We start from the raw sequence: 21,151 nt of genomic DNA, 5'->3' as shown, positions 1-21,151 counted from the left end.
TTGGGCCTGTTGTGGGCAAAGGGGACAGATGGTGCTGGAGCTGAGAGCGGCAGCAGCCGCGTAGCTCCTGGGTGCACGCAGCGATGCCCGGCTCCCTCCTGGCGCAGAGCCTGGGATCATGTAGCTCCCGGGTGCACGGAGCGACACCCAGGCTCCTTCCTATCTAAGAGCCTTCTGCCTTCCTCTGCCTGCCCATTACCACTGGGAGACACTCATCTTTATTCCAAAACCACAGGCTGGTCTGATGTGTTTTAAACGTGCCCGGTGGGCTGAGCCTTGATGGAGACTGTGGGAGGCGCTGCAGGCTCCCCCTGCTCCTAGGGAAACAAAGCATGGCCCGTAATCTCTGCTTCACCCGGGCTGCCCGCTGTCAGCTAGAGCTGTACCGATGCCGTTTTTCAGAGTTGACCTCTGGAATGCCAGTAACCTGAAGTTTGGAGATGAATTCCTGGGAGAACTAAGGATCCCGTTGAAAGTCCTGCGGCAGTCCAGCTCCTACGAGGCATGGTAAGGTGACGCTGCGCCTGCAGACTTCCACATCTCTGAGAGCCACAAAAACACATGCTGCCTCTGAGTGGAAAGGCACAGAGGCCATGTGTGCTGGTCCTCGGCTGCGCCCGGCACCCGCCTGCTGATGAGTTTCTGCCTCACAGCAGGTGAGAAACGGCAGGTGAGGAGAGGCAGCAGGGATCACACTGAGCAGGGACTCACGACGGCTGGCACCTCAAAACAAGACAGGGAACGCTAGTGAAAGCGGGACCCTGAGCCACCAGCAGCTCGTGGGGTCTGACCCCGGGTGAAAGGGGGACCCTGAGCCACCAGCAGCTCGCGGGGTCTGACCCCGGGTGAAAGGGGGACCCTGAGCCGCCAGCCGCTCGCGGGATCTGACCCCGGGTGAAAGGGGGACCCTGAGCCGCCAGCCGCTCGCGGGGTCTGACCCCGGGAGGAGAGGGTATCAGCAGCTGGTGCGGGAGCCCAGAATGCGCACAGCGGGCCCTGCCCCGCGGCTGCACTCCGGGTCTTGCTCCGGGCCCTCAGCAGCACCTCCTATTGAGGGCGCATTACAGGGTTCTCCATTCCCCTCCGCACGTCTGGACCTCAGGGATCGGCTCTGACCCAGAACCCACCCCAGGGCATGACGTGTGTTGCTGCCTCCTGCCTTTCTTTCCTGTTTTCTCCAGGTGCTTGGTGTTTTGGTGGAAGGAGCAGGCCATTGTTTGATTTTACTTCCAGTTCACGTGTGTCCCTTAGCGACAGGCAGCTCCTGAGAGGGCCCGGAGTTGCGGGAGGCGTGCACTGCCAGGCGTGGACTGTGTGCCGCGGCCTAACGCCCCATGTGTCCCTCTGCCGTGTGTGTGAGGGCAGGTTTCCATCCCAGAAACTGAAACGCACGTGTCTTTTGATTCTATGAAGACGGCACGGGCACAGGCCCCCTGAGCTGAGTTAGGCTTCCTCCTACGCTGAGCGAACCCCTGGCCCGGGTAGCCAAGGCAGCCACCACAGACCCCAGAGAACCCCAGGGGGCTCATGCCTCGGACACGGGCTCCACCCACCTGACGGGGGCTCATGCCTCAGACACGGGCTCCACCCACCTGACGGGGGCTCATACCTCGGACACGGGCTCCACCCACCTGACGGGGCTTCGCGCCTCAGACACGGGCTCCACCCACCTGACGGGGGCTAATACCTCAGACACGGGCTCCACCCACCTGACGGGGGCTCGCGCCTCAGACACGGGCTCCACCCACCTGACGGGGGCTCGCGCCTCAGACACGGGCTCCACCCACCTGACGGGGCCTCGCGCCTCAGACACGGGCTCCACCCACCTGACGGGGCCTCGCGCCTCAGACACGGGCTCCACCCACCTGACGGGGCCTCGTGCCTCAGACACGGGCTCCACCCACCTGATGGGGGCTAATACCTCAGGCACAGGCTCCACCCACCTGACAGGTGCTCATGCCTCGGACACGGGCTTCCCTGACGGGGGCTAATACCTCAGACACCGGCTCCACCCACCTGACGGGGGCTCGTGCCTCGGACACGGGCTCCACCCACCTGACGGGGGCTAATACCTCAGACACAGGCTCCACCCACCTGACGGGGCCTCGTGCCTCAGACACGGGCTCCACCCACCTGATGGGGGCTAATACCTCAGGCACAGGCTCCACCCACCTGACGGGGGCTCGTGCCTCGGACACGGGCTCCACCCACCTGACGGGGGCTCCTGCGTGAGACACGGGCTCCCCCGACGTGACGGGGGCTTGTGCCTCAGACACGGGCTCCACCCACCTGACGGGGGCTCGTGCCTGGGACACGGGCTCCACCCACCTGAGAGCTGAGACTGCCTGGCCCACAAATCAGAGCAGAGAGGGCTCCTGGGTGACTGCATGGGGTAGAACCAAAGATGGAAGAGTGGCCGGGCAGGAAACATCGCCCACAATGACCAGGTGCCGAGGTGGCCTGCCAGGCTCACCAGCCCAAGGCCCCCACCTGTGGCAGCAGGAGCCACGGCACGCTGTGGTTGAAATAATTTTCATTTCCATCTGCTGCTGACATTGCCGGCCATAGGTCTTCACGGCGAATCACTGACCACTTCTGCGCGGGTTCCCGGAAACCCGTTCCCTCCATGTTGCACCCCCCATCCCCCTCCGCGTTTCCCCCGTTGACTCCTGCGTCTTTGGGTCCAACACTTGCTTCCTGGGGATCCCCAGTGACCAGCCGTGCTGGGGGTCTTCTGTGGGGAATCCCAGGGGCTGCACTCGGGGGGGTCCTGTGGGATCACCCTCCTGACCGGTCAGCCTCAAGCAGGCAGCTGGGCTGCCCTGAGAGCTGCTCCTTGGCAGGTTTAGCCTCACGCCTCCCTCCGTGTGTCCCTCCACCCAGGTACTTTCTGCAGCCCCGGGACAACGGTAGCAAGAACCTAAAGCCAGACGACCTGGGCTCCCTGCGGCTGAACGTGGTATACACGGAAGACCACGTGTTTTCTTCTGACTATTACAGCCCTCTGCGTGACCTGCTGTTGAAGTCTGCGGATGTGGAGGTGCTTGTCCACGCCGTGGCCTGTGGGTGTGGGCAGGAGGTGCCACCTGCCTGGGGCCCCGCCCCACGCGTTGCCCCACCCCAGAGGGCACCTCGTCCCTGAGGGGCCTTTCCCATGCCTCCCAGCCCGGCCTGTTTCCCGCCCAGATGCCTGGACCCCTTTGCTGGGGGCTCTGGTCTGTCTGCAGGTAGAGCCGTGGGAGCCTGGTGATGCTGAGGCCTCGCAGGGTTGTCTGAGGGGGATCCCCATCATCAGGGTCCCTCTGCTGACTCAGGAGCCGTAGAGCTGGCCGCATTTGGGGGTTGCTAGGAGGAGGTGCAGACGCCCCTCCAAGGGCCCAGCCAAGCAGCAGCAAATGGGAAGTTTTGGTGCTTTTGTGAATATATGTGTTTCTGTCTCAGCAAAGAGCCATATCTATTGTGGCTGAAAGTGAGACCCCAGCCAGGGTGGGGACAGGCCTCTGAGGGTCCCACACCCTGGGCCCCGGCACTGACCTCGCCCCTCCCCGCAGCCCGTGTCAGCATCCGCGGCCCACATCCTGGGCGAGGTTTGCCGGGAGAAGCAGGAGGCAGCCGTCCCGCTGGTGCGACTCTTGCTACACTACGGCAGGGTGGTGCCCTTCATCAGTGCCATCGCCAGCGCGGAGGTGAAGCGGACCCAGTGAGTGCCCGCCCCGCCCCGCCCCGGGGGTGAGCGGCTTGGACCTGCTGCAGGGATGGCGAGGTCGTCGCTGGGAAGCACGTCCTGGCGCAGGGCTTGAGGGAATTCAAGTGTCCCCAGAAACCGTGTGGATTCGGGGTTTTTTCACAGACCCAGTTAATGATTCTCTTTTTTTCTTTGAAAGCCCCATTTGCCTTTGAAATCCCGGGTATAGTGAGTGAGTGGGGAGGGAAAACGGCTCCCAGGGCTCGAGGACAGCTCAGGTCCCCTCACTGGGGCACTTTGGGAGCCCATGAAAATGGGGCACGGCTTCCCTCAGGACCTGCTGAGCGCTGTTTCCAGACTCCTTATTCTAGAAACATCCAGCTGCACCTGTGGCCACCGTAGCTGGCAGGAGGGGTTTGCTTCTCTGCTGGCCCTCGGATCCTGCCAGGGTCTGGTGCTCAATTCTCTGTGCAGGCACAGGCCGCAGAGGGCGAGAGGACGGGAGCAAAGGCCAGCCAGGCTCCTCCTGAGCTGGTGGCCACGCGGGCAGCCGAGTGTTTCCCTCTGGCATTGTTGACACAGGACGGTTCCATGGGCAGGGCCTCGAGCTCCTGGCCTAGTTGTGCTCCTTGTAAAACATCAGGAAGCCGACGGATGGGCGTGCGCTGACCTCACGGCCCACAGGCAGGTGCTCGGGGCCAGGCTCTGCTCCGACTTGCTCTTCCGCATCCCCAGGAGACAAACACTGTCCCCATCGCCATTTCCCAGGGACCCCAACACCATCTTCCGAGGAAACTCGCTGGCGTCCAAGTGCATCGACGAGACCATGAAGCTGGCGGGGATGCATTACTTGCACGTCACCCTGAAGCCCGCCATCGAGGAGGTGAGCACGGGGCTGGAGTCCTCAGCATCGCGGGACACGGGGAGGACTTCCCCCGATAGGGCACTGCACAGGGATCCAGCCAGACCACGAGCTGGGCTTGAACGTCGGCTCCTCCAGCCTTGCTGCAGGGATGCTGATTCATTCGCTCTTATCGAGAGGAGGTTCCCTGTGTACTCCAGAACCTTCCAGATTCTCCCGAATCAAAACTATACATAAGAAAACCCACCATTCGCAAGAAAAACCTGGCTCTTCCCAGGGAGACCTTTCTCCACACGTCCTGCGGTCCCCTGTGTCTGGGCCCTGGCAGCATGGCACGTTTGAGCTGCACACCCAGTCCTCACCTGACCATCTGATGCCCGCATGCCAAGGCCTCACCCCACCCTCTGATGCCGGCATGCCGAGTCCTCACCCCACCCTCTGATGCCGGCACGCCGAGTCCTTACCCCACCCTCTGATGCCCGCACGTGCAGTCCTCACCCCACCCTCTGATGCCCGCACGCCGAGTCCTCACCCCACCCTCTGATGCCCGCACGCCGAGTCCTCACCCCACCCTCTGATGCCCGCACGCCGAGTCCTCACCCCACCCTCTGATGCCGGCACGCCGAGTCCTCACCCTACCCTCTGATGCCCGCATGTGCAGTCCTCACCCTACCCTCTGATGCCACCAGGTTGTGCCCCCTGTTTACGAGCAGCTTTGTAAACAGGCTCTTTGCAAACGTGAGAACATTTAACGCAGCATTCTGGTTTGCTCCGTGGCAAAATCACGGCAGCATTTTGAAGTGAAAATATTATTAAAGGCCTGCGAGGCCTGGTCTGTGTGGCTGGTGCACATCAGCACATTGCTCCCCGAGAAAGCCCGGCTTATCTGATTGTGGCCATGGACTGGGCCCCGTGCCTGGTGTTTGCACTTGACCTTTCACTTGTCCCTCGGCAGCCTGTGACACAGGCCTAGAGTGGCCCCCTTTCAGCCAAGGCTCGGGGCGACACCATCCCACGGTGGACCTGCAGTCTGGCATCACCACGCCCCTGTGTGCCTCACCGTGCCCCTCTGTGTCCCTCTGTGCCTCACCGTGCCTCACTATGCCCCTCTGTGCCCCTCCATGCCAGTGGCCGTGTTCGGGGAGCTGTTGCGGCATTTTGTGGATGAGGCTCAGGGTCTGCATCTCAGCCAGGCCTGAGCCCCCCTCCTCCCTCCCTGCCTGTGCCCCCGGAACCCACTCACAGAGCCTCGTCTTAAACCTCTCCACAGATATGCCAGAGCCACAAACCCTGTGAAATAGACCCTGTGAAGCTGAAAGATGGAGAAAACCTTGAAAACAACATGGTAGGTTTTGTTCATGAATGCAACCAGGGCCAGTCACCTGCTTGGGGTCTTTCAGCCGGTGGCTGCCTGGAAGCTCTGACTCACCCCGTGACCCTGGTTGGGGTGGGTGCAGGACCGGGCGTAGGGATACCTGCCTCGCCTGGCTACAGTATGCTGGCTGCACTGCTGGGAGGCCACCACCTTTGGCCTGACCTGTGTGCCCAGCTCTACTTCCCCTGGGGTGTCCCGGCCAGCTCTGCCTCCCCTTGGGGATCTGGTCTGCACACCCAGCTCTGCCTCCCCTTGGGGATCTGGTCTGCACATCCAGCTCTGCCTCCCCTGGAGGGTCTGCCCTGCACACCCAGCTCTGCCTCCCCTGGGGCGATGGCTCCTGCCCCCGCCTTTTCCTGGGACAGGATGGCCTCCCCAGGCTGTCCCCAGAGCTGTGTCCCGCATTTTAAAACAAAACTCCCTGATGTTGAACTTGCCCCAACATTTTAGTCACTTCACATGATACGTGTTGCAGACTGTGCTGTTTGGTCATCTCTGTATGTAAATGACCGGACAGAGCTCTTGCCTCGGGCAGGCACGTTCTAGTGAGTGTCTGTTCCCCACTCAGTAAACAAGGGGAGCGGACGTGGCGCCCCGAACAGGGTGTAGTGATTTTCACACGTGAATCGCCACAGCTCCCAGCACAGATTTCCAGGGGGTGGCTGTTCACACGTGTCTTGCTTCTGTGGCTGCCCTGCGCCCGCCCTCAGCCCCTCCCCACGTGCCCCTCCCCACGTGCCCCTCCCTGGGTGTGTCCTGGTGCTACACGCGCCTGCGGGCAGCCTCGACAGTGGGTCCCAGTGCCGTATCCCGTTGCAGGAGAACCTACGGCAGTACGTGGACCGCGTCTTCCACGCCATCACCGAGTCCGGGGTGAGCTGCCCGACCGTCATGTGCGACATATTCTTCTCGCTCCGGGAGGCAGCGGCCAAGCGCTTCCAGGGTGAGTGCCCCGGACACCCTCGTGTTGCTGAGAAATGGCCACAGCCCCGTGCAGGGTGACTCCCACCCAGGCAGAACCCCCAGCAGCCCTCGCTGGACTAGAATTGTGGGGGCATGAGCCCCAGTTCAGAGGCTGGATTTTTCCAGGGTTTTGTGCCTGGGCCAGTGTTCCCCAGTTTCACAACCGCAGTGGTCTCGGGGAGCCCCAGCCCTGGAGTTCCCATCCGCAGTGGTCTTGGGGGACCCCAGCCCTGAAGTTCATGACCGCAGTGGTCTCGGGGGGCCCCAGCCCTGGAGTTCCCGACCGCAGTCGTCTCGGGGGGCCCCCAGCCCTGGAGTTCCCAATCTCTGTGGTCTTGGGGGGTCCCCATCCCTGGAGTTCATGACCGCAGTGGTCTCTAGGGGGGCCCGCATCCCTGGAGTTCATGACCGCAGTGGTCTCTCGGGGGGCCCCCATCCCTGGAGTTCATGACCGCAGTGGTCTCGGGGGTCCCCAGCCCTGGAGTTCATGACCACTGTGGGGGGCCCCCATCCCTGGAGTTCATGACCGCAGTGGTCTCGGGGGTCCCCAGCCCTGGAGTTCATGACCGCAGTGGTCTCTCGGGGGGCCGGGAAGGCCGGCCGGGCTTTGTCAGGTGAATTTTCCTGATGTGGCCCCCCGGGTTTTCCCAGTGGTTTCTTTTTGTTGGGGCAGGGCCCAGAGTGGTGTTGGGGGTTCTGCCTGCCCGTGTCTTCGAGGAGTCAGGACCCCTGGGGGAGCTGCCCCTTCTTCAAACCCCCAAGCTAGAGATCCCCCAGGGACCTGGGCATCTGGCCCCAAGCTTCTCAACCTTGCCGACCCTCGAGGAGGCGCCTGCACCTGCCTGTCTCCTGCGATGCTCGAGGCCCCGCCGGGACTCAGGCTCTGGGGCTGCTGAGAGGCTCGGCGAGGGCCCCGCTGCCTGGCTTCTCCCTTCCTTGCGTGTCCTGTGGCCTCAGGACGGCTGCAGACACCCCCAGGGTGGCCATGGCCCTGCAGAGCCATCCACACTTCTGTGTCCCCAGAAGTCAAACGCTGTCCCCACCCGTTTCTCAGGACATCAGACAGCCCTGGCCCAGGGGCCCAGGGGTCTCAGGGAGGCAGTTCCCAAGCACTTCCCAGCCCCACACCCACTTTGAACAAGGTGGAAGTGAAGAGATAAAACACATCCTCTCACCCAGATGAGCACAGACCACTGTGGAATGAGTCTGTGACAGGCACCAAAGGTGCTGCGCTGTATGGTGATGATGAGAGACGGACAGAGACAGAGAGAGAAAGAGAGAGAGAGAGACAGAGAAAGACAGAGAGAGATAGAGAAAGACAGAGAAAGAGAGATGGAGAGAGGGAGAGAGAGAGAGAAAGAAAGAGATAGACAGGGAGAGAGATAGAGACAGAGAAAAAGAGACAGAGAGAGAGATGGAGAGAGAGAGAGATGGAGAGAGAGAGACAGAGGGAGAGAGACACAGGTGGAGAGAGATCCAGGACTGTGGCAGGACTTCCCCGCGGACCCTTGGGGGCCACTGTGCCAGAGGGAAAGGGCCACCCCGCCTTTGTCTCCCGCAGGTGACCCGGACGTCAGGTACACTGCAGTGAGCAGCTTCATCTTCCTGAGGTTCTTTGCGCCTGCCATTCTCTCCCCCAACCTCTTCCAGCTCACGCCGCACCACACGGTGAGTGACTGGCTGAGGGACCGAGGCTTTCTGAGCCGTCCTGGGACTGCAGCCTGGGTCAGGGCATCTGTGTGGCTGTGGGGGCCGACCCTGTGGAGTGTGGAGTGCGTGGGGAGTGTGGAGTGTGTGTGGAGTGTGTGGAGTACGTGTGGGGTGTGGGGAGTGTGGAAGGCGTGGGGAATGGGGAGTACGTGTGCCGTGTGTGTGGAGTACGTGTGGAAGGCGTGGGGAGTGCGTGGGGAGTGTGGAGTACGTGTGGGGTGTGGGGAGTGTGGAAGGCGTGGGGAATGCAGAGTACGTGTGCCGTGTGTGTGGAGTGTGTGGAGTACGTGTGAAAGGTGTGAGGAGTGTGTGGGGTGTGTGGAGTACGTGTGGACTGTGGGGAGTGTTGAAGGCGTGGGGAATGCGGAGTACGTGTGCCGTGTGTGTGGAGTGTGTGGAGTACGTGTGGGGTGTGGGGAGTGTGTGGGGTGTGTGGAGTACGTGTGGACTGTGGGGAGTGTTGAAGGCGTGGGGAATGGGGAGTATGTGTGCCGTGTGTGTGGAGTGTGTGGAGTACGTGTGGGGTGTGGGGAGTGTGTGGGGTGTGTGGAGTACGTGTGGACTGTGGGGAGTGTTGAAGGCGTGGGGAATGGGGAGTATGTGTGCCGTGTGTGTGGAGTGTGTGGAGTACGTGTGGAAGGTGTGGGGAGTGCGTGGGGAGTGTGGGGAGTGTTGAAGGCGTGGGGAATGCGGAGTACGTGTGCCGTGTGTGTGGAGTGTGTGAAGTACGTGTGGGCTGTGGGGAGTGTGGAAGGCGTGGGGAATGGGGAGTACGTGTGCCGTGTGTGTGGAGTGTGTGGAGTACGTGTGGAAGGCGTGGGGAGTGCGTGGGGAGTGTGGAGTACATGTGGGGTGTGGGGAGTGTGGAGTATGTGTGGAGAGTTTGTGGGGAGTGTGGAGTACTTGTGGGGTGTGGGGAGTGTTGAAGGCGTGGGGAATGCGGAGTACGTGTGCCGTGTGTGTGGAGTGTGTGGAGTACGTGTGGAGTACGTGTGGGGTGTGGGGAGTGTGGAAGGCGTGGGGAATGCAGAGTACGTGTGCCGTGTGTGTGGAGTGTGTGGAGTACGTGTGGGGTGTGGGGAGTGTGTGGGGTGTGTGGAGTACGTGTGGACTGTGGGGAGTGTTGAAGGCGTGGGGAATGCGGAGTACGTGTGCCGTGTGTGTGGAGTGTGTGGAGTACGTGTGGGGTGTGGGGAGTGTTGAAGGCGTGGGGAATGCGGAGTACGTGTGCTGTGTGTGTGGAGTGTGTGGAGTACGTGTGAAAGGTGTGGGGAGTGTGTGGGGTGTGTGGAGTACGTGTGGACTGTGGGGAGTGTGTGGACGGTGCGTGGGGAGTGTGTGGACGGTGCGTGGGGAGTGCTGGTGGATGCACCAGGTCCCAGAACGTCCTCGTTGCAGCTGGTTCACCGACCTATTTAAGCTGTGTATGTTCTGGGGGAATTGAGACAACATCACAAAAGCAGTGGACGGTTTGACCAGGGTTTAGCTGCTGGTCACTGCCGTGCTTTCCTCCCCTGCCCATCGCATATGGAGTATTGATGATCGGCGTATCATCCGTGTATTGAGTCAACAGATCCCTATTCAGCAGTGATTTGCTCCAGGCCCCAATGTGGTTGCTGGGGCCGCAGCTCTCAGGGTGCAGGGATCTGGGGTGACCGTGTTGCATGTGCAGGTGGCAGAGCTGGAAGGAGATGGCCAGGGCGAGGGGATGTGAGGAATGGCCCATTCCCCAGCACTTCTTTTTTTTTTTGAGACGGAGTCTTGCTCTGTCACTCAGGCTGGAGTGCAGTGGCACCATCTCAGCTCACTGCAACCTCTGCCTCCTGGGGTCAAGCAATTCTCGTGCCTCAGCCTCCCTAGTAGCTTGGATTACAGGCGTGTGTCACCATGCCCAGCTAATTTTGTATTTTTAGTAGAGATGGGGTTTTACCATGTTGGCCAGGCTGGTCTCGAACTCCTGACCTCAAGTGATCCACCTGCCTCGGCCTCCCAAAGTGCTGGGATTACAGGTGTGAGCCACCAAGCCTGGCCCTCAGCACTTGTAAGTTGAACTTTCAAACCTCATGAAGGCTGAGATGAGCCCCAGGCAGGGCCAGGAGACTCAGCATCCTGAGACTCAGCGCCCCAGAGCCATGACCCCGCCTGATGCTTTCGACTTTGAGACGCATCCTGCATGCTGGGCCAAGAGGGTGGGTCCCCACGGTGCCATCGGATGCTGCCTGCGGGACGGTCTCAGCAGGTCCTGAGACTGGGATACCCGCCTCCTCCAGTCCCGTCTGCGTCGCTACCCGTGTCTCCGCAGCTCATGCACAAGTCACAGCAGCTCGGAGGTGACTCCTGTATTTCGTCCCCTGGGTGACCTGAGACAGTCACAGTATTTCTGTAAAGCTGACACAGACCTTTCTCGCTCCCGCCTCCCCAGGACCCCCAGACGTCCAGGACGCTGACATTGATCTCCAAGACCATTCAAACCCTCGGCAGCCTGTCCAAGTCCAAATCTGTGAGTCTCCGTTCTTCTTTTTCTCTTTTTAGGGACAACTGATTCTTTTCTCTTTTCAGTAAATACACATGAAAACCTCCCACATTTGAGAGTTAGATAGAGATCGAGAATCAGAGCTGGCACCACATCCGCTCCTGAAGCCCAGGACCCCAGCGTCCCCGTCCCGCCCACCTCTCCCCTCCCAAAGTGAACCCGTGACTGTTTTCGGGAGCCTGTGGCTCCTCACTGGCCCTGTGGCAGGAGCAGCCTCTGACCTGTCAGGTGTGGGACGCGGCCGAGCGGACCGGGCAGGTGGCCTGACCTGGGGCCTCCTGGGCATCGCAGTGGTCCCCCACCACGCGGCCCCCTCCTCCCCACGCAGCCCCCTCCTCCCCACGCAGCCCCCTCCTCCCCACGCGGCCCCCTCCCCCACCACACGGCCCCTTCCCCCACCACGCAGCCCCCTCCTCACGCAGCCCCCTTCCTCCCCACGCAGCCCCCTCCTCCCCACATGGCCCGCTCCTCCCCACGCAGTCCCCCTCCTCCCCACGCGGTCTCCTCCTCCCCACAACCTCCTCCCCACGCAGCCCCCTCCTCCCCACGCAGCCCCCTCCTCCCCACGCAGCTCCCTCCTCCCCACACGGCCCCCTCCTCCCCACCCAACCACTGCCTCCCCATGCAGCCCACTCCTCCCCACGCGCCCCCCTCCTCCCGGGGCCCCTCTCTCCCTGGGGATATGAACCTCTGTCCTCCATCCTCCTCCCTTCAGACCGGATGTGGTGCCGCCGGGCTGAGGGTCCCTCAAGTGTCTGCCCCGTTTCCCCGAGAGCACCTTGTGTGTTTGAGGGGGTTAGAGCTGACATTCGAGGGGTGCCGGGGACTCATGGTGGGGCCCGAGGCTGTCTCTGCAGGGGCCTGGCCAGGGCAGGTTGATGCCTTCGGGCCCCCTGGGGCTCCGTCTGGAGAGGGCTGGGCCGCGGTGCACAGATGCCCCAGCCTCCAGGTTCCCTGTTCCTGGTGAGGCCCGGGTGGAAATGAGGGCTTTGGGGAGCAGGGGCCCCCACTGGAGGAGCAGCCGCCTTGAGACAAACGTTGGGCTTTTCTGAGTCCGAGTGAGTGGAGGACGAGCCGCACCCGCAGGCAGGCCAAGGTGGCCGACCGCTCTTCCCCACCAGCCAGGCCCCACTCTGTGGGCTGGAAACTCCGTAACAGGCACCTGTGCCTCCTCCAAGGTCTGCACCAACCCCACCTCATTTCCCAGCCAGGGAACCGTGCAGTGACCTCAGTGTGGAAACGACGGGAACTTGGGGTCGAGCCTCAGGAATGGTGACTGCAAAGGGCCCCCTGAATCCCTGGGGTGCCTCCACTTCCCCATGTGACAGAGCTCTCTGCCGCCTCTTCCCGCCTCAGAGCCGCCCTTATGCCCCACGGGCGAGAGACGGGCGTGGTGGCTTCGGGACCATGGCCCATGACTGCAGGTCTCCAGGCAGCCACCTCTGGGCCCCAGCGGACCTCTTTGTGAGCCTGGGACCCAGGTGTGAGGGGCGGCCCGGGGCCGGGACAGAGTCACTGATGCCAAAGGGCGCTTGGAGACCTCACGGGCACTGGCAGGTCTGATGGTCTTCGTTGGTGCCTGAGCGATTTCTGCAGTTCGTCCCCTGGACAGCCCTGCAGGCTCTCACTTCCCCGGTAGCACGGGGTTCTTCTCCTGTTATCGTTATTTAGGCTTGAGCAGTTCCTGCCTCTAGCTTTTTCAGATTTGGTCCGGGAGCCGAGGTACTTCAGGCTGTTCCCAAGTGATCCCTGTTTCATTTTAGGCGAGTTTTAAGGAGTCCTACATGGCTACATTTTATGAATTCTTCAATGAGCAGAAATACGCTGATGCGGTGAAGAACGTAAGTATCGACTCCCCGTCCGACAGCCGGTGCTGTGCCCAGGAGACAGAGCTGCTCTTTTAAAATTGAGATGGAACCCACATGACACAGACTTGGCCATTAGCGATTTTAAACAATAAGGGCGTTCGCTGCCCAGATAGCCCTGTCCCGAGTCCTGGGACACCTCCTCCTCCGGCAGTCAATAAACTCTTTGGCGTGACCACCTTTGGGGCCAAGAAGGGGTCCTTGCCCATCTCGTTCTGTGTCTGAGACCTCCAGACGAGGGCGCGTCCCACCTCAGTGTGTGTGGCGGCTGGACTCATTCCAGGCTGCAGTCGTGGAGCCCTGGGGCCGCAGACTCAGTGTCAGGAACACCGTGTATGGGGGACATCCAGACCCAGGGCTCTGCTCTTACCCACTGTCAGGAACGCCATGCGTGGGGGGAACGTCCAGACCCAGGGCTCTGCTCCTCCCCACAGTCAGGGACCCGTGGGCCTCGCTGCTGGGACCCAGATTCCCCACTTAGAGTCCCCCCGGGCGGCCTCTGGAGATGCAGGTTGATCCCCAGGTGTTGCCTGAGCTTCTCACCTGAGATCTCCCTGGCAGAGCCGGGGCTGGGGTGGCACAGTGGGGGGCAGAGCCAGGGCTGGGGTGGCACAGTGGGGGGCAGAGCCAGGGCTGGGGTGGCACAGTGGGGGGCAGAGCCGGGGCTGGGGTGGCACAGTGGGGGGGCAGAGCCAGGGCTGGGGTGGCACAGTGGGGGGCAGAGCCGGGGCTGGGGTGGCACAGTGGGGGGCAGAGCCGGGGCTGGGGTGGCACAGTGGGGGGCAGAGCCGGGGCTGGGGTGGCACAGTGGGGGGCAGAGCCGGGGCTGGGGTGGCACAGTGGGGGGCAGAGGCCCCTCGGCCCTCAGGGAAGGACTTCCCCAAGTTCTGTCTCCACTGGCATCCGAAAGGAGGCAGCAGCCGCCGACGCTGTTGTCATGAGAGCCGTGCGCGTCGGATGTGTGGCTTCCTCCCCGTGACCCGATTTCTTCCTGTGTTAGTTCTTGGATCTGATTTCGTCCTCGGGGAGAAGAGATCCCAAGAGTGTCGAGCAGCCCATCCTGCTTAAAGAAGGGTAAGGCGGCGTCCGGCAGGGCAGGAGGGGAGAAAGGGATGGGGGCCCCCAGTCCCCTGAGCACCCAGCACATTCCAGAAGGTTCCCTAGTCGGGGACAGCCTCCTCCCTTGCTGGCCAGCAGCCTTGCGATTTCTGTACCACTGGCCGCCTCGTCCACACCCACACTTGGGCCGGCCTTCCCTCCAGGAGAACCAGGGTCAGAGGGGACGGCCCTGGGAGCCTGGCCCCTGCGTCTTCAACCTGGGACCCCTCCACCGCCTTCTTGCTGACCTTGGACGGGGTTGTCTGTGCTCCACGGCCACCCCATGTTTCTGGCACAGGCCTGTCCTCCCTCAACCTCCACCCAGTGGACCCTGGAGCGTCAGAGCCCATCATGCTTCCTTACATAGATGTTGACACATCTGCCCATTTCCTCCAACCCCGTCCTGTGGCCTGGCTCCGGCTCCCGCTCCCGCTCCCGGTCGGGGCTTTGCTCTGCTTGGTGTGGCCCATGCTCCTGTATTTTTATGTGTTTGCACACATTAGGGGCACAAATGCAGTTGTATTGGACGGGGCTTCGAGTGTAACCGTCACCTGAACAGACACTTTGCGCCCACTGAGTAATTTCTCGTTCCTCTCCCACTCTTACCTCCCACCCTTCCGAGGCCTCAGTACGTGTCCCAGAGCGCCCCGCCCTGCCGTGTTTAGCTCCCGCGTACCAGTGAGAACAAGGGGCATTTGGCTTTTCGTTTCTGAGTCATCTCCCTTAAGATAACAACCTCTAGCTCCATTCATGTTGCTGGAAAACACGATTTCCTTCTTCTTGACAGCGGAGTAGCATGTTGTGGTGTATTTATGCCACATTTTGTCGCCCGTTGGTGGACACGTGGATTCCGTGTCTGTGCTATTGTGAGTGGTTCAGTGGGAAACGTATGCGTGCACGTGTCTTTATGGTAATTGCTCCTCCTTTGTGTGGGATTGCTAGATCGAATGGCGGCTCTGCTTTTAGCTCTTTGAGAAATCTCCGTGGGTTTCCTTAAGCACTAATTTCCATTCCCCACAGCGTGCAGGCGCTCGCGTCCTCCACAGCCCTGACAGCGTCTGTCATTCTTCCACATTTTATTTGATCACAGCCATTCTGCCCGGCGTGAGCTGGGGTCGAGTGGCTCCGTTCTGCCTGATGTGAGCTGGGGTCAGGCGGCTCCGTTCTGCCTGACGTGAGCTGGGGCCGCAGGTGGCTCTGTTCTGCCTGACATGAGCTGGGGTCAGGTGGCTCCGTCTGCTGTGAGCTGGGGTTGCGGGAGGCTCCGTTCTGCCTGGCATGAGCTGGGGTTGCAGGAAGCTCTGTTCTGCCTGGCGTGAGGAAGGGGTCAGGCGGCTCTGGTTCTTATTCCTCGGGTGATAAGCCACGCTGGGCTTTATATCGTATGCTTGTTGGCCATTTGTCTTCTTCTGAAAAATGTCTATTCCCGTCCTTTGGCCACTTTTTAATGGGTTATGTATTTTTTTATTTATTGGTAAGCTCTTTGAGTTCCTTCTGAATTGTGGCTATTGGTCCCCTGTTGGATCTGTAGTTTGCAAATATCTTCCCATTCTGCAGGTTGTCTGTTTGCGTTGTTGGTTATTTATTTTGCTGTGCAGAAGCTGTTTAGTTTAATTAAGTCCCATTTGTCTATTTTTGTGGATACTCTGTTAGAGCCATTTGCTCAAACCTGGAACATCCCTGGGTCACTGGTGGACCATACCCCAGTGGCAGCATTACTTACGTTGCTATTTTTCTTAAAATCACTTTCATTTAACTTAATCATATAATAACCAATAGCATTTGTAATACACACGTTTCATGTTAGAAATGCAAAATGTTTGTTCTTCGGTGCCATAAGGAAAAATTAGCATTTAGACAAAACGTTCTTTTAGCGAGGCAATTTTTACTTTCTGCAGAAAGGGTGTCCCTCGCAGATGGAATAATGGCGAGGGCACACATAGAATAAAGAGATGCCGGAATATTGATTCCTTACGCATGAGGTCCTATTGTGTGTCCTGTCTCCATTGGCTGGAGCCAGACCTCACAATCTAAATTACAACCTGACTGGCTAATGATTTAAAACTTTTTTAAATAGGTAGAAAAATAATAATATTTTTAAATAAGGAAGGGGCATAGGCTGTGAGCTGGGACATGCCTATTAGTACGTCTAACACAAATATCTTGGTTAACGTACAAGGACACAGAATGTATTACAAGCCTGTGGGCATGTCCAGCAGCTACATAAGATAGAGCTTAGTTAACAAAGAGTTATTAGCACAAAGCAAGGAGACTTGAAGGAAGTTAGCTTTAAAAGTAACTATTATTTCTAATATGATTTATTCTTTAACAAGAAACTTTGAGGAGGAACTTTTTACTTTCTACATTTCATAAATTCACAACTTTCAAAGCAACAAATATTCATCCTATAATCCCTAAAGCAACACAGGACACTCAGGGCTTGTGTGCCTGACGCTGAGAAGCTGCTGTAGATACAGGTTCAAGGACAAGCACCTCCCAGGTGCCCTGGACGCAGCTGCGGCTCCACCAGCTCCTTCCAGCAGCTGCACCACCTGAGACTCAGGCCAAGGTCCTCAGGACCCTCGAGTTTCCGGTCCCCTGGATCAGCCTCTCCTCCGGCACCGCAGCTCTGTCACGTCCTCAAACCCAGGGCCGCCCTTGGTTGTACAAGCGTGGGCCGTCCTGAGGCCTCGGTTCTGCTGTCTCAGCCCTTGGTGGCAGGTGTGTCTGGCCATGTTCGTCCATGTGTGGAGGTGGTGATGACCATGGTTCCTGAGGGCTCACTCTGTGCTCCCACACCTCTGTCGTCTCTTGGGGCTGTGTGTCCTCACCCACTGGGACACAGGACCGGGGACGGGGCCTCTGCAGTGCGGCCTGTGTTTGCTGAGTTGAGTTGGCCGTGGCTGTGCGGGGCCGAGTTGCTTTCAGCCTGAGGCTTCCGGCTCAGCCGTGGCTCCTGCCTGCCCGTCCCACACACGATGGTCCCGGTTAGAAAACTGACTCCTGGAGAGCCAGGCGCCCAGACCAGAGCTGTGCAGTGAGGAGCCACCAGCTTCTCTCCACCTGGCACTGCCTCGACCTGGAAACCTGCATATAAAATTCACATGCAGCCTCATCCACTGAAGGCCCTCAGAAAGTTGGGGTTCTTAAAAAAATCCTAAAGCCAAACACATTTATAACAAGACTACTACTCAAATCTAACTGCCGGGGGGTCCAGAGTCTTGTCAGAGGCATCCTCTTGCCCTCAAGGAAGCCGGCACCCCGTGGAGCTCTCAGTCCCCCCAACCTGTCTGTGTGGGCCCCGCCCTGCACGTCCGGCTGCGTCCCGCTGGTCCTCCACAGCCTCCGGGGCTGACTTCCTGCCTGCGAATCCCCGGAACGAACGGCGTTCTGCATCCGCTGCTTGTGAACTGCGCTGTCCCGGTGGCTCCCAGGAGCTTCCACACCCTCCCGTGTGCGTCCGCAGCTCTCTGGCCACATCTGGCTGTGTAGTTGCCCAAAGCCCCTCATTCCGATTTCTGAGTGTGCGTCTCCCCCGCCCACCTCCCCATCCTGTCTCTCCAGCTTGGCTGCTCCTCCTCAGCTTCCACCTCTGTCCTCCAGCCACTCTGTCCGGCCACTTCCTTCTCCTCCAGCTCGGCCACCAGTTCTGGTCAGGGACCCCGTCCGGCGATGAAGGCCGAGCCTCAGAGGGCCCTGGGCTGCCAGGAGGGCGTTGGAGGACCCTGCCTGGGGCCAGGCCTAAGGTCGTCCTCGCGTTGGAAGACCTTGCCTGGGGCAAGGCCTAAGGTTGTCCTCACGGTCCAGGACCCTGCCTGGGGCAAGGCCTAAGGTCGTCCTCGCTGAGGCCTTGCATCCTTGGTGGCCGTCCTGTCTCTGGCTCCCCACATCTCCTGAGGACATGGCCCAGTGGCGCCTTCTGCCACAGCAGGGCTGGCCCTGAGGGGGGCAGGTTTGGTCTGGCAGAGGCACCGGGGCGTGACTCCTGCACACCACAGGTGCGGGTTTTGTGGGCATCTGCTGCCCGCCCTGCCCCGAGCCCTCTGCCCACCCTGACCCCTGACCCCAAGCCCGTGGCCCACCCTGATGCCAACCCCTGACCCAGAGCCCGCGGCCTTGGGTCCTCCATGGGAGCATCACGTGTTGGCGTTTCCGGCGGCACCGCTGTTGAAAGTTCAGTGTGGGAGGCGGGAGGGTTGGAGATCTCCTGAAACCTGGTGCCATCACCAACTGGTGACTCAAAGCAGTCAGCGCTCAACTTTTCAAAGGAGAGGCATTGCCTTCCAATTTTAATCTCATCACTCGGAGTAAAATGATAAGATACTGAAAATCCACTGCCCGACTCAGGTCTCAGAACGCAGAACATTGGGGGATGTGGCTTTGCGCCTGTGCAGGGGTGTGGCTGAGGCCCGGACCTCAGCCCCGTGCTCTTCACACAGGCTCATGATCAAGAGGGCACAAGGACGGAAGCGCTTTGGGATGAAGAATTTTAAGAAGAGATGGTTTCGCTTGACCAACCATGAATTTACCTACCACAAAAGCAAAGGTAAGGAGCAAGGCCGCGTTCCTGGGCTCCCGCCGGAGCGTGCTGGGCCCTGGGACTGAGTCTGCTTTTCACGGGGAGAACTGAGGGGAGGAAGGATTTGGTGCTGCTGGCACAGCCTGGGGTCGCAGTGACCCAGAGCCCTCTGCTTGTGGCTCTGCCTTCAAAGATCCCTGAAGGGGTCTTTCAGACCTGCTGCTGTAAAGTGAGGGAAACCTGCTTCCCCAGACAACCAGTAAACGCAGAGCCGACCGCATCAGTAAGGTGCTTTTCCGTCCACGTCCCTTCCTCCTCTGGTTGCCTCGTCAGGGCTAGGGTGCTGCTCCCCCAGGTAGACGGGGCTTCCCACCACCTCCTGCCCCTCGCTGTCAGATCTGCTGGCTCAGATCTGGATTAGGAAATATCGAGCCGTTTCTCCCTACGAGAACGGGGACGTGTTCTGGGGACAGAGCCTGAGGCCACGGCAGCAGTGAGGATGCGAGGATTGGGCCCAGCCTGGTGCGTGGCAGGGCTGGGTGGGTCCCAGGCCCCCTCAGCCTCTGCACCTGCAGCCTGTCAGTGATTCAGCCATCACGCCCAAGGAGAGGAACACGGGGCACCTCCTCGTGCTCAGGGCACCCCAGCAGAGGCCCCCTGAGCTGAGATCCCCCCGCCGGCAGAGACCCCCAGCAGAGAACCCCTGGCAGAGATCCCCTGGTAGAGACCCCCTCAGCAGAGACCCCCCTGAGCTGAGATCCCCCCCAGGCAGAGACCCCCCAGCAGAGACCCCCCGGCAGAGATCCCCTGGCAGAGACCCCCTGGCAGAGGCCCCCCCAGGGAGAGACCCCCTGGCAGAGGCCCCCCCAGGGAGAGACCCCCGGCAGAGATCCCCCCGGCAGAGACCCCCCAACAGAGACCCCCCAGCAGAGACCCCCCGGCAGAGATCCCCCAACAGAGACCCCCCGGCAGAGATCCCCTGGCAGAGACCCCCTGAGCTGAGATCCCCCCAGCAGAGACCCCCCGGCAGAGGCCCCCCCAGGGAGAGACCCCCTGGCAGAGATCCCCCGGTAGAGACCCCTCAGCCCCACCATACCCCAGCCGGGACAGCCCGGCCGCACCTGCCAACAGCCCTCCCTGCCGCAGGGGACCAGCCTCTCTACAGCATTCCCATCGAGAACATCCTGGCCGTGGAGAAGCTGGAGGAGGAGTCTTTCAAAATGAAAAACGTGAGTGTGGTGCCCCCAAGCCTCTCTTTCGGGTTGAGGCCTGGCCAGGTTTTCTCTGTTCTCTTCCCGTGCCTGGCCCAGGGCTCACCCTTCCCCACCCTCTGCGCTCCAGGCTTCTCAGTCTCCGTGTTACTGGGGGTGCTCACCAGGTGCTGGAGAGTTTGTGTCGGAATCTCGCATCAGAGCAGCCACACTCTCCGTGTCCCGGGTCACCAGGGTGGGGTGGAACCTGCCGGAAGGTGGGGCCTGAGCTGCTCCAGGGGACGTCCCCCGCAGGGTCCCCAAGGTCAAGGTGCCCTCGTCAAAGCCATCCCAGAAGCAGGCTTGGGACCGTCTGGAATTTCTTTTGGAAGCTTTTTTATTTCGATATAATTTTGAATTTATAGAAGTTGCACGAGTAGAACAAGCACTTTTCACACACGCTTGACCCAGACCTGCGTGTGGCCTCGTTCCCCAGTCACATTAATTCCTTCTCCCTCCACGGGTCCTGCCCGTGCTTTTCTGAACAGTATCAACGCTTCTGAATGTTTCCCACAGCGCAGACCCCGAAACCACAGCAGCCGCCCATCGTGCGTCACCGGTGCGGCCACGTTTGCGTTTGCCGCCGTCTGGTCCCGTTCCTCCGGCTGTGGTTTCTTCCCCTCTGGATCTAGTCCACGCTGCATTCTGCTGCCCCTCGGTCTGGCCGACTGGACACTCCCGGCCTTTCTTTGTGTGTCGTGGCCTTGGCATTTTTGAGGCGTGCAGGCCTTCGGTTTTGTGGACGTCCCTCCCTGTGGGTTTGTGCCGACGTGGCAGGTTCTGATGATGCATTTTTGGCAGGAATCCCCTAGAGGTGTCCGTGGCGTCGTCATTGTGTGGTGGCCTCCCAGAGTCAGCCGCTGGCCACGTTCTCCCCAGTGACTCAGTGCCCCCACCGTCCATGCCATCCTGAGGCTGACCCTGTACCCTGACACGTGCTGGCTGGGACGAGCCCCCTGTGCCGCGACTGCAGCATCAGGGCCGTAGAACGGTTGCAGGGAAGGCACAGTCCCTGGGCCTCGTGCCAAAGTCAATGCACGTTCCTTACCGTGGGCGGAATTCTGCTAGCGTGTTATTCACGGGCAGTCCTGACAGATCCCGCAAAAGTCCTAAGTTTGTAGAGTAATTTGAAGAGGGTGTGGGAAGAGGAGGATTGGGAAGAGGGGGAGATGGGAAGACGAGGGTGTGGGCTCAGTGCCTGTGACCGAGGGGACGGCCAGGACCTGGCCCTGAGACCATCCCTCGGAGGAAGCAGTGTGGGAATGTCCTGGAAGCACCTCCAGCCTTCACG

At 60.5% G+C, this 21,151-nt stretch overlaps 1 protein-coding gene across 5 annotated transcripts in view; it reads left to right on the top strand.

The window, feature by feature from the left end:
* RASA3 (RAS p21 protein activator 3) overlaps window positions 1-21,151 on the top strand; it is a 136,716-nt gene that overhangs the window by 100,705 nt on the left and 14,860 nt on the right. For all 5 annotated transcript variants that reach the window (XM_045377568.2, XM_005586330.3, XM_065533528.1 and 2 more), the window contains 12 exons: window positions 403-507; window positions 2,884-3,040; window positions 3,552-3,700; window positions 4,454-4,568; window positions 5,818-5,892; window positions 6,742-6,865; window positions 8,447-8,553; window positions 11,018-11,095; window positions 12,892-12,969; window positions 13,994-14,067; window positions 18,531-18,637; window positions 19,757-19,839. In XM_045377568.2, coding sequence (XP_045233503.1) covers window positions 4,512-4,568; window positions 5,818-5,892; window positions 6,742-6,865; window positions 8,447-8,553; window positions 11,018-11,095; window positions 12,892-12,969; window positions 13,994-14,067; window positions 18,531-18,637; window positions 19,757-19,839 — 783 coding nt within the window. In that variant the 5' untranslated portion in view covers window positions 403-507; window positions 2,884-3,040; window positions 3,552-3,700; window positions 4,454-4,511. The remainder of the gene's footprint in view (window positions 1-402; window positions 508-2,883; window positions 3,041-3,551; window positions 3,701-4,453; window positions 4,569-5,817; window positions 5,893-6,741; window positions 6,866-8,446; window positions 8,554-11,017; window positions 11,096-12,891; window positions 12,970-13,993; window positions 14,068-18,530; window positions 18,638-19,756; window positions 19,840-21,151) is intronic.

The sequence above is a fragment of the Macaca fascicularis genome, chromosome 17 (assembly GCF_037993035.2).
Source record: "Macaca fascicularis isolate 582-1 chromosome 17, T2T-MFA8v1.1".
NCBI classification, from domain to species: domain Eukaryota; kingdom Metazoa; phylum Chordata; class Mammalia; order Primates; family Cercopithecidae; genus Macaca; species Macaca fascicularis.
This window is presented reverse-complemented; position numbering and strand designations above follow the sequence as displayed.